This window comes from Typopeltis vanoorti, chromosome 1, assembly GCF_054136105.1.
Source record: "Typopeltis vanoorti isolate ZY-2024b chromosome 1, IOZ_Tvanoo_1.0, whole genome shotgun sequence".
Classification (NCBI taxonomy): domain Eukaryota; kingdom Metazoa; phylum Arthropoda; class Arachnida; order Uropygi; family Thelyphonidae; genus Typopeltis; species Typopeltis vanoorti.
Genome location: NC_143549.1, coordinates 150,802,592 through 150,816,314, shown reverse-complemented (window position 1 = coordinate 150,816,314; position 13,723 = coordinate 150,802,592). Strand labels below are relative to the sequence as shown.

General features: G+C 32.6%; 1 protein-coding gene across 1 annotated transcript in view; it reads right to left on the bottom strand.

The window, feature by feature from the left end:
* Positions 1-11,459, bottom strand: part of LOC150110541 (uncharacterized) — a 79,119-nt gene extending 67,660 nt beyond the window's left edge. The window contains exon 1 of the mRNA XM_090400714.1: positions 11,399-11,459. Coding sequence (XP_090256840.1) covers positions 11,399-11,459 — 61 coding nt within the window. The remainder of the gene's footprint in view (positions 1-11,398) is intronic.
* Between the last annotated feature and the right edge of the window lie 2,264 nt (positions 11,460-13,723).

The window sequence follows — 13,723 nt, the reverse complement described above, 5'->3', positions numbered from 1 at the left end:
CATTAATGGTTTGATAGGCTGATTAATGCCGTAATTAAAAAAGATCATTAGGACATGTTCTAGACTCGCAGTAACAATGATATGTTATTAGGATATTTGTATATGAAAAGTCAATTCAGTTTTAGGAATAAAAAATGCATGATATTTTTGCCTGAGAACTGTTAATTTAGCCTTAATTGGAAAATTATAATAAAAATCAAACATTTTGTAGCCTTGGAGATTACTGAAATTAGTAATTTGTTATGCTATGTAACTTTTATTTTGTTAATTTTGTTAATTTAGTTTTGTTAATTTATTTTGTTAATTTTGTTAATTTAGTTAATTTAGTTTTGTTAATTTATTTTTGTTAATTTTTAATTTATGAAATGCGATTTATTTTTGTTAATTTTTTTCATTTATGAAATGCAACTAATATTTTGTCAATGTTGTTAATTAAGCATCATGAATATTTTGATTTATATACCTCTCCTTTCTAAGACTGAACTGCATATACGTTGTTCTGCTACTTCGTGACATTAATATAAGCTTTTCAAAGCGTATTTGGATGAAGATATTGAATCATACTGATGTTCTACTGTATATTTAAACAAACAAATTATGAAAGCTGATGATTATATTCAATAAAAGCTTATAGAAGTTGATGAAATATTTCCGTAAGAAAAAAAAATTGAGATGCTTACAGCACCCTAAAAAGATATTCTTAGAAGAACAATTTCTATAAATTCGTACACAGATATCTTCCGGAGAATTCTGAAAATGCTTATTCTTGAGAAAGAACAAAGCATTATACTTTTAAAAGATTTAGTTTTAATTTTTCAGCTAATTCTATCGACCCTTCTTTTGTATTTCTACAAAATAAAATTTCAATCTACAGTATATAATACCATTCATCATGAATATGTAAAACATAATAATGCAAAACTTAACAATTATGAGCCCTAAGGCTATCGTTGTTTATCTTCTGTAATAGAGTATAGGTTATACATAACAGTGCTAAAATCATTATACGAAATTCTCTCTCTCTCTCTCTCTCTCTCTCTCTCTCACACACACACACACACACACACACACACACTTACTAAGAGCATATGATCTAAGAAATATTTTAAGAAGCTTCATTTTCAAAACTCCAAGGCGCTCCAAGAGTTCTAACTTAATCAGTTAAGACATGGAAGATTTGTCACCGTATGTGAAAATGTGTAAAGAACAAAGAAGCTAAAATTAGTGTGGAGCGTTATCGCCGGCAAAAATAATTACCCATTCAGTCCTGTTTATCAGACACTGCTGGACATTAACGGGGTGATATTAACCACATCAATAACCCATGCCTTTTCAAACTTCATTTATTAATAATAGTCATAAATCAAGAAACATAAGATCGAATTTCTATATTGTTACGTTGTTAATAGCGATAGTATCATTTGTCGTCACTAGTGAATCGAATATATTAGCAACGGTCAGCTGTTTCGAATTGGAAAAGGAGAAAAGATTAATTACTTAATGGTTCGCTGCATGAACTAGAAGAACAAACGATGAGCATTTATTCAGGAGACGACATCATTGTCGAAAGATGCAACTATCAATGAATGTGAATGCACAGACTCCGCTAACAAAGCTTTATTACTAGTTTGTGTGCAAATAACTATTTTCCAGTGAAAAGAAACTGGCTTCTCTTTAAATGTGGATAAATGTATCAATTTTGTTTTTATCTAAGGCGGTACATATTTTGCATTTAAATCTAAAAAATAAAAAAAAATCTGCGTTCATCTCGGTACTATTCAAAATGAATTACGATACGTATGCAAGTACACATCCGTGCTAGGTATCATCATTTAATAAGTATCTTTAATGAGCATTGTTTTGCAATCTTATTTGATAAAAGATATAATACAATACTTATGATACGATCATGCTCTGATGAAGGTCATGTTATGTTTTCTCTCTTATACACACACACACACACACACACACACACACATGCAATTAGAAATATCATAACGCGTTACTGAACTGAAAAGCCTGAACTAATACACTACTTCTCATTCAGTCTCTAAGGTGTGTAAAAAGCCAGTATCGCTCTTTGTTCTCAAAAGATCAGCTTTATCATTTTGTACTGTAAATGATATTAATCTATATGGTTTGTAGTGTGCCCAAAACGCGTACGTTTTTATAGCGTATCTTAGTATGTTTTCACATAGTGTTTTGTATAATAGTGATTTTATGCGTGTAGAAATTATGCCTTGTAATATGTAGAGTTCACTAGCTATTATCCAGTGTTTGTTTTGTAGATGACTTCTGTAGCTATTCTAGTTCAAATCTACATCAAGGTAAATTCCAAGGCATTGTATTGTTTCAACCTGAGTGATGGTGGTGGTTTTACTGTTCTGTAAGGATGTTGGATGGTTATATGTTTATTGTCGACTGGTTTACCTGCATATTGGAAAGATCTCATCTTTGAGAGATAGCTAATTAATGTCATACATATAGATGTTGAATAGAATTGAGGTGAACAGCTCCCTGTGGCACTCTACAAGTCATTGGTAACTCTCTACTACGAATTGAACCGATGCTTGTGATTTCTTTTTGTTTTGAAGGTAATTTGTTTTCTATTCCAACATGTCTCAGCTTTTCTAATAAGATATGATGTATGAGTGTGTCAAATGCTTTTAGTAAAATCGATAAAGACTACACCATGACAATTTTGTTTTTATCTAAGGCGTTATTAATTACGTCTGTGAAATCGTCAAGAGAGATGTTTTTCCCTTATTTTTCTGAAAACCGTACTGTGTTTCATATGATAACATGAAAGTTCTCTTACATTTACACTTTTCCTAAGCAAAATATGCTCCATAATTTGATTGATAATTGGTAGTGTTACTATTGGTCTGTAATTATTGATGAAATTTCTTTTTCCATGTTTGTATATAGGTGCGATATGGCAATCTTTAATATGCTGGGTATTTATCCAGTTTTAAAGAATTAATTTATTAACTTTAGAAAGATCCAGAAAGAGATTAAGCAACACGCAGCAAAGGCTAGCTGCGTGTTGCTTAATATCTTTATCTGATACCTTCGATTCTTTGGTGTTTGGTTTGGTTTGATGGATTACAGGGAATAGTTCTGCTTCGCTTCTGGTTTGGAACCTTGATGACTGTTTTGCTTCTGGTCTGAGTGGAGGATCGCATTTTGTGAGTTGAGGGATCTTTCTCTGTTGTTCATGTATGGAGGTTACAAAGTATTGGTTAAAGTAATTTCCTATTTGTTGGAACGATTGTATCTTTCGTGAAGCTATTTTTTATTTATGGTTTCAGAGTCAGTGGTATTGGGAGAACAGCTTAGCATCTCACTGATCAGATGCCAGGTTTGTTTCTCATCATTTTGTACGGAGGTTAATTTGTCTCTGTAGTAGTTTCTTTTTCATTTCTTATTTGCGTTGCAAGGCAATTCCTTGTGATTTGAATTATTTGTGTTATTTGAATTATTAGGTTTTTGAATTATTACCTGCGTTATTTGAATAACGCTTTAATTGTTTCCATAAAATATCCTTTCTGTGTATATCCAGAATTATGTTTTGTGTGCGCTAACACAAGGATTATGTTTTCTGTTATAGAAAGAATCTGGCTGTTTTTGAGAAAATTCGGAAGTTCTTTGTAGCTTTCTTATATATTTCTTGCAGTATATATATTATATATTTTGGTCGAATGGTAGAATTTTCTTTTTCTTTCTTCCTCAATAATAACTCAGATACTTTCTCTCTCTCTCTCTCTCTCTCTCTCTCTCTCTCTCTCTCTCTCTCTCTCTCTCTCTCTCTCAGATAAATTGACAGAATAGAAATATTTTTGCCTGATGGGTAGTTTATGCAATAAGAACTTATTATAATTGGATTCACTCACATGTAAAGACCATTACTTTTGGGATGTGTTTGGCATATTGTAGCAAAATATAAACTGTTAGGGAAACAAAAAACGCGATATCAGATACTGGAGAGAAAAAAATACTAATTTAAGAGTGAAAGATTACTGACAGCGTGACATTGATGCTGATTCAGTGTACTACTGACATCAGTTTTGCTTGTGTTGCTTTTATTTATTTATTTTTTATGTGTTTCCCATCCACGATAGATTGAAAAAGTATAGAAAATCAACACCATGACGTGCTAAAAAAACTCCTTAAATAATTTTTTAATTTACTTTTTATGCATTCATTCGATTTTTTTACATAATCTGGGATCACTGTTCTGGAGACCAGACATATTTTTTTCTCGCCACTTCAGTTCAGGCTTCCATTAATTGGAGCGATGGTCTCACACCAGCCGATGAAATTCGTCTCCGACCTAAAAATAATTACAAACATCTATGGTCGGAAAGGGATTCGGAACCGCAGCCTGGAGAGTGGATACGCTAAAGCATAAACAAATAAATCAGGCAACATAAACTGTAATTGATACTTTAAAATCACTACCATCGAAACTGTGTGTAAATCTGTTGTCTGTTAATCTACTTCTTTAAATCTCTGTTAATCTACTTCTTTATATCTCTGTTAATCTACTTCTTTATATCTCTGTTAATCCATTCCAATGTAAAATACTAGACGAAGCATGCATTTGTTTGTTCCAGTTTTATAGATTAATTCATCATTGTTTCTTGTGTCCCGATTCGCAGCTGATATTTAGGACATTGCTTGCATTAACGATGACTTCGCCCGTTGAAACAAATAAATCGACTTTCTGTCACTTAATTTTGACAATTTGGAGGTCAGCAAATGGAAAAAAAAACGGGGAAAATTAAAGTCCACGACAAACTACTATTTCTATGGTAAACTTAAACGACAGTCAAAATAAAAGCATCGTAAACTTGCTATGTATTTCAGATAAATGAAGACATCTGAAAATTACGGGAATATATTTATTTTCTTTCATTTAACGATAATATGGGTGGCGTGTGCGCTGTTACTGAACGTACTCTGACTTGCTAATCTACAACATTTTTATATTAGTCTTTGCTGTTCAGGATTGTACTATGATTTATTTTTACAAGTTTTTTATTGAATGCTAACTGGAGATAGCTGTGAATTCCGATGTGAACAGTATAATGACAGGAAAAAGACGTTGCATTTGGGAAAAGTGTTACAACAACACTATTTTTGATAACTGAGATGAAGTGGAGTTAAGTAATTTATATTCTGCTTACTGCTAAATGTTTTTTTTTTTTTAATATTTCCCAAATTAACAGATTTGATTTTAACTAAAGATTAAAATTCCATCATTAGATAAGTGCATTTACAAATTATATTCTCTAAACGTCATCAGGGAAAACTGGAGGTTTGAAGGTCATTGAAAACGTTCATGTTCATTATCGGTAATAAATGTGCGAAATTTGCTTCATGTTGTCGTTATATTTTATGAATATTTGGAGTAGTAGTGTGTTTTTGCCCTACAAATTTTTGCTGACATCAATTAGTTGATGTCTTATGTTTTTGTATAATGTTTGTAAACGTGTGTTGCTGGGTGGCTTTTTTAGTTTTTTCCATAGATTTTCTTTTACAGTAATAATATTTAGTATATTGCCATGTATCCTTTGATTATTGTCTGTTTGTCGCCTCATTTGTGTAGGCTTTGTTGCTTTTTTGTATATTTCCGTGAAGTTTAGTTCGAAATTCTCATATATTGTTACAGGATCTTTTATTTTAAGTAGGCAATTCCAGTCTGTGTTTTTTACAAGCTTGTCGACAATGTTCTTTAATATGATCGAGTTTTGTTGACTTTTGTGGTGGTGAGAGGGGAGTAGGTAACGTAATAAAACGAAGTTGAGACTAAGTAGTGATTGGCAATTTTGACATTAATTACTGATGATGTATATGTATGAATGGCAGCCCGTATGTTGATATGATCAATGCATGATTGTGTTAGTGAAATGTTGAGTATTTCTTCTCTTGTTGGAGAGTTAATGGTAGGGTTTATGCTGTAATGACTTAGTATATCAAGGTATGAGTTGGTGATTGAAGAAGAGTGGTCAAGAGTATTTATATTAATGGCTCCTATTAGGATGAGCCTATAGTATGTGTTGTACGGGGTTCGATGTCGCTTGGCCATGCTTCTAACTCATGAGAAAGCTGAGTGGATTATTATCTGGCGGTCTATATATTATGTTTATTGTGTATTTGATACTATGTTTGTCACTGTTTGTGATTTCCAAAATTAGTGTTTCCGCATGTTTGAAATGAGTTTGTTTTTCAGACACATTTTATTTTTCTTTATTAAATGCCACGATGCCACTTCCTCTTTTGTTTGGTCTACATAAGTTGTAGGTTTGGTAATTATTCATGTTGTATGAGTAACTTTCTGTGTAGTTTATTGCAACTTCAGTCAGTATTAGTGCATCTATGTTTCCCAAGGTGTAGTTGAACAGTGTTATCAATGTAAGCCAGTGTTTGTTATACTTCTTATGTTTGTGTGTATGATAGGGAAGTCGGTTTTGGTGGAAATATTGTCTGACCATTTCTTCAAAGAGTCAAAGATCTTGAAGTTTATATTGCCTGACTGGATATGTTCACCTATATTTGAGATCATTATATAGTTTTTAAGTGATTTCTAATCTTGTTCTTAAGGATGTGAAGAGTTAGTGTTTAATATTGGTAGGCTGTGTAGGTTGGATGCAATTATATAAGCTCGAGTGTTTTCATTCTTTCTCATAAATATCTGTGAATTATTAGTCCACAGGAACTTGTAGTTTTTCTCTGTTTTTGTCTTCCTTGCTAGGTATAAAATATGTTTGAAGCATGGAGTCCAGTTTTCAGATATATAGATTGGTATTGGGAGTTTCTTGTCAGTTAGGATCGATGTTGTCGGCCTTGTTTTCTTGCTTACTGCAAGAATGGGGTCTCTCAGACTTTTTTTGGTAAAACTAAAATAATAATAATAATAATAATTCTGGAAGGGGATAGTAAATAAACTGTGTAGTGTTATTTTTCAATATTTCATAGTCATTTCCCAACGATTTTTGATATATAAAATATAATATCTCTGGATATTGTGTTTTACACCCCTTTGAATGCATGATGTCATTAGTCCCGCTCAAGAATAACTTTTCAGATGTGTGTGTGTACGCTCTAGGCACAAGCTAGATTTCTTATGTAATTCTTTTTTTAACTTTCCATGTGCTACACGCACGCGACATGAGAAGAAATATAAATATATTGTACTCCTGCTGATGCATGGTAAGCATCAGAAGCAGCAAAATTTTTTTAAAGTCTAGTAAAATAATTCGTTTCCATAAGGGTTACATGTTGAAGACAATTGAAACAAAATTTTGAAATATTGTTGACTTAAAATAAGTAGTCCTTCTACAACTGCAAAAGGCAGGAGTGTGGAGAAATACTGTCGATAGGGTTTCTCTTCTCAGTGAAATAATACAGGCAGATATGGAATCATGCGATTTTAGACGACCTGTCAACACATAGAATCATCGGATACTAGAAGAACTATCAACATGCAGTTTTCACACATCTGTACACTATTTCGTTCTCTGTAGTTGTTGGTAATCCTTATCATTCCCTCTATTATGATATTTAATCTCTTCCTTAATAATATTTCAAATAGATATTTGCGTGCGTGTGTGTGTGTGTGTGTGTGTGTGTGTGTGTGTGTGTGTGTGTGTTACAATGCACACACGGTACATGGATTTTTCTATTTTTATTTCTTTTCTTTTTTTTTTTCTTTTCGTATTCTTGGTCTTGCTGTTCGATGCAACAATATCCAAGCAAGACTTTAAAAACATTTTAATTGGTAAATAGTTTTGTTTATTACTCTGAGAAGTAAGCTCTCAGAATGTTTCATAGCAACTATGAAAACAGTAAGTAGACTCAAAAGATGTTTTTCTGACAACAGAATCTAATATCGGGTTAAAACGAATAAGTTTAAATCAGCAGAAGTCTTTCAAGTGTCCCAAATAATCACTGGGGAATGCTTCATTTTATCTATCCTAAACAAAACAGATTTCGAATCCTTTAACATCGTATTTGATCATCGAAAAGGGCTACACATTTTTCATGGTGTTATTCGCAAATGATCTTTCTAATTTAAAAGATTTTTATATATATAAAAAATATTCTGATTTCTCAAGTCTGATGCATTCTTATAGAACAGTTCTTAAGGCTTCTAATGCATCCTCAAGGATTAGTTCTCAAAAATAATAAAGAAATAACAATAACGTAATGAATCACGCACCGGTTAAATAACTTTATGTATTTGAACTACAAGGTCCTTATTGAACAACGTCTTTTTTTTATTTATAAATGGTTATTATACCTATGATTAAATATATTGTCGTAAGAATCTCTAAAACCTGATACTACAAAAAATTGTGAAAAGGAGTATGACAAATAGGGATCGAAAGCCCATACAATTTCATACACCATTGAAAGTCCTTAACACATGTCACACTTAACACATTTCAGGCCTTCAATGTAAATATTCGAAAGTCACTACAAACTCATTACAAAAATCACTAGTAAACCCGTTTTAGCTTTTTACCCCCCCCCCAAGTCGTGAGTAATAACAATAATTTGAAATTAAATGACTATGCCTTTATGCTAAGTTAACCCCTTAACATACAAAGACGTCTATGACACGTCTTTTGTTTATTGCATCAAAATTGATTTTGAATTTTGGTTTCACATATAAATACAACCGAATATATACGCTAGACAATCTTGTGCCTATTTCCTTTCAGCCGAGAAAAGTTGCCAACGGCGTGTATCGGCTATTTCGTTTGCACAAATTCATCATTATTTTTCAAATAATGATGAATTTGATCCAGCAAATTACCCTCGCCCAAAAAATTGGCAGAAAAACGACCGCTTTCTGATTTTTAATCGGTACGTTAAAGGGTTAATATTATACTAAATTAGTCATATTTAGTGAGAACACAAAGCTGATATAACCTCACCTTTCTAAACTTAAAACTCAGCATCACGATATCTAGTTACGTGAAAAAAACGTTTTATACTAATGAATATTCTGTATCAGTTTCCATGAATTTCTATGTTGTAGGAATCCTCCCAATTTTCCTCATCTCTTAGGACCGATTGAGCCCTCCAGTGAGGGATTTGAAGTATGTTTTTGACTCTAAATCCATGTGCGTGTGTGTTCACGGGGGGCGGGGGTTGCATGTTCTGCAGGACGAAAAACCCGAGTTTTGGGGTAAAAAAACCTACAACCTTATGAGACTGGCTAACTCACTTTTAGTCGAAAGAAAACAGATAGAAGTTCCTCATCATGGACGGGAATCGAACCCAGGTCTTTCCGATGAAAGCGCTTCGTCCATATCAACTGAGCTACTGGATTTTTGAATTTTGAATTTTCTAATTCAAAAGTCATAGAAAGTTCATGGATTTTTCTAATTAAGGCTTTGAAGTTTTGAGCTTTTGATTGTTGTTAGTTGTGAATTACGATCCAAGCATGAAGGCTATGAGGCCAGTATGTCTCTCAATTGAGTATGTTGTCCTTCTTGGCCTACTTACCTATTTCTTTACCTATTTTTACGATGAGAAGCCAAATTTTTCTGGAAGAAAATTCCAGTCAGCTCCGTATAAGACCAGCTAACTCACATTGTGGTTTGAAGACAGGCATTTGATTTGGGGAAAGCACAGTTATCTTTAATTAATGACTAATTTCAAAATATCAAAATCCTCTCATATCTTCTAGGAACACTTCTTGTTAATACACCGTTAATTTTATAAATAACTTTAGTAATTAGATTGGAGTTTATTAAAGATAATTAATAAATCTCTAAAATATATTTGTTTGTAGAACTCGTGATATTCCCTTAAAAGCAAACACATACAAGATAAATATAACCATAGTATTCGCTTTACTTGTTGACTAATGAAAAGCATTTTAGAAGTAAGGTGATGTATAAAATAAAATAGCATTAAACTAATAATAATGAAAGACGATTTGATTCACTAATGACAGTTTTGCAGTGCTGGTTTACTTGTTTATTTGTTTGTTTCTATGCTCGTATTTTTGTTTATATGTTTGTTTCTAAAAACGCTCGGGCACTCATATATATCGTGCAACATTCACAGTAGTTCAAATTATTAACACTAAATAAATCTTAATAGATAAGAAATAAAAATTTCAGTATAATCTTTCTTCCGTTACTCTGATATTACAACCTAGCCCAGCATTGAACTGCCATTAATATTGAACATATCGTTATCATTATGCTAACAGGATAGTTATTCACAGTTTTAATGCAATCTTTGTGGCTTGTGTTACATGCAGTTAACAACAACGGCACATTTCTATTTACAGCGGCTTTGTCCGCCCTGTACATATGATGGTCCCGCACATCTACCAACTATTTACAAACAAAACGGGAGGGTTCATCTGCGCAGTTTTCAATCCAGTATTTAATTCTCTTTCTATTTTTGTTCGAAATTAATTAATCTTATATTAATACTTACTGATATTTATAGAGGGAGGAGTATTAATGATTATGTAACTGCAGTGGCTCTTAAGTATTAAAAATAAAACACGAATCCTCTAACGCCTTTTATTCTTCAAAGGGAGTAGGAGGAGCTGATTCATCCATTTCCACAGAGCTACACAAAGCACCCAAGCTATCATATAATGGTCAAAAAAGTAAAATTTTATTTCCGAAATATTCCAAATTTATCAAATAATAATTCTTAAAATCATAATTTGTATCGCAAATTAGAATTAATTCATATTTTTATTATTATCTTCAGAAAAGCTAACTCTAGCTTCGATGTCAGTGGAATTATTCTGCCTCATCATTCTTTCACTGCTACAATTAGTACCGTCCTCATTTTAATGAATATATCATTTCTGTACATTATCCCATGCATAAGTTACACACACACACACACACACACACACACACACACACACACACACACACACACACACACACACACACACGAATTTGAGTATGCGCGACATACTCAAAAGTGCTTAGTTATTTAAATAAAATTCTTAGTCTTTTATACATTTTATTTAAAATTAACAAAAAATTAAATATTTATTGTATCAAGCGTAATTAATTAATATTAAAATAAAATTACTAAATGTAATTGAATAATATTATTATGTAATATATGAATATTATTATGTAAAATGTAATAATGCAACAATATTACTATGTAATATATGAATATTTGAGAGGTCGCATTTCAACTGCCAGCAAGAAGGCAGAGCCAACAATGTCAGTCCTCAGTAATAGGCAATCTTAACTACAATCTAAGGCGGAAATTTCTGCTAAGTAAATTTCCGCCGAACATAATCAGTAGGAAATGTTACCTGTATTGTTTTCGAATCTTTACATAATTGGATGGACAATTTGTATACAAATTCTGAACTCAGCATACCACATACCGACATAAATAACCATAAAGAAATACTGGCTAACACTGTTAACACTGCTCAGTAACGTCATGACAAGATTAGATCGATGTTCTAATCTTGGCTGAAGTTTCTATATATGAGACAGAAGTGTCTGAGTATAATGTTAACAATTACCAGTTTTATGCCTCGTGTAGACCAGGAAAAGAAGATGGGGCATTATTGCATTTGTAAATTCACAGTGTGACCAAAACCATAATCCCTTTCGAACAAGCAGAAACATTACTATTGAAAATCACGACAAACGATAGGCACAGCCACAAATACAGAATAAACACAATATACAGGTCCCCAGATACATTTTACCATGCTTTCTCAACCACTAACACATATCTTGACGTATTAATCCAGTACAACATAAATGCGACCATAAACACCCCAACAAGAGAAGAAATACTCAACCATTTGCTAGTACCATCATGCATAGACCACAACATATGGGCTCCAATCAACACTTACAAGTTCGCTGACCACTACGTTATCACAACTTCATTCTTCAGTATCACCTTTACATCCCCCATACACTGCAAAACCCCACCAGATAAACTGCACTCTACTATCATAGTAAAAATATCGCTGATAACCTTATAAAAAACGCAAACTGGAACAGACTATTTAATATAAATGATACAGTAACTTTATATGCCAACCTCAAATTCCAGTTTACATAAATATACAGAAAGGCATCAAAATATTCAAGAAACAGAAAACAACAGTATTGCAATAAATGGCATTCTATGGAAGAGAGTAAAAAATCGAGTAAACATTCACCTACAAACATCATAAAAAAAAACACAAGAACTCAACTGAAAACTAAAATTAGGAGTGCAAAAAAAAAGACACTACTACTTTCAGAAATGCGTGCAATCTAGTGCCAATATTTTTTCGGGTTAATGAACTATTAACCCGAAAAATGAAAACCTCTCTACAAGATTTTATCCTCAAAAACTTCGGTTCAGGAGTAGAACCAGAAGGAACTCGCAGAATCATTTAACTACGTCTTCACAAAGAACATCATACAACTCAAAAAATATACTTTCTTCATTAGGCCCAACACAAAACTATTAATCCAAAGTCAACAACAAACCATGTGCTTTCCTCCCGTATCCAAATTGGAACTGAAAGATGGATGCTATCACAACTAAAACGAAACAGCAGTCCAGGAACTGACAAAATCAGGCGCACAGCCCTCTTAACACATTTCGAACAACTAAATCATGTACTTCTGAAACTTGTGAACATGATATTCGACACCGGCATTATTCCAAACAGTTCAAAACTTCGATAGTTACACCTATTTACAAACAGGAAAAAATAAATAATGTTTAGAATTACAGACGTATAGCTAATTTGCCTGCCATACCTAAATTTCTTGAAAAAATAATACACATAACACTAAAAAACTACTTAGAGAAATATAACACCATCTCGCAAAAGCAGTGTGGTTTCCAGAAAAAAAAGCACAACCATGTTATTTGAGGACATTACAAAGGATCAAAATAAAGCTCTAGATATGCGAATGATAATACAGCACTACCAATAGTCCATACAGACATTAACACTGCACTGCAAAACACATGACCGGGAAAAAAATAACCGCCTACTTGTACCACTTTTACTATAATTGATAGTAAACAACACTAAAACGCAAATGCTAATCATAAAAAATCCAAGAATCATGTAACTACACCACTAACGATATATAGTCACACATACCATTACATTAAGCATGGAAGCTGCCACTGTTCGGAAATGACAGCTGTATCATATATCATACGCTAAATATCGCGGTTTATACTATATGCTCTCTATATTGTAAATATTATGAATGAATAATAAAGTTTGATTGATTGCAGAAAATTATTTTTAAAATTGTATGGGACTTCTTTTGTTATACGGGTAACTCACCAAATAAAGGTTCTTCATAGACGAGAATCGAACCTTCGCTTTCGCTACCACATGGCTTCGTCTGTACCGACTGAGCTATGGAGACTCCTCATGTGCATGTAAAGTTGATTTAAAGCTGAAATATTCAACTTCAAATCGTCCCTTACTTAACAAGCGCACGAAATTTCACCAAGCAGATAACAGGAGAGTAAAACATAAAATTAAATTAATGGTAACGAGAAGATGTTACAGTCTTCTGGTTTTCTATCCTTTCAGGAAATGCGACCAACAATAGAGAAATAAAGCAATAATACAATAAATGAATATACAAATACAAATTGAATAAAACTTCGAGTTGTGTTGATTCGAATTAAGCATCTAAGGATCTGAATCGTGTTTTCCAATTGTATG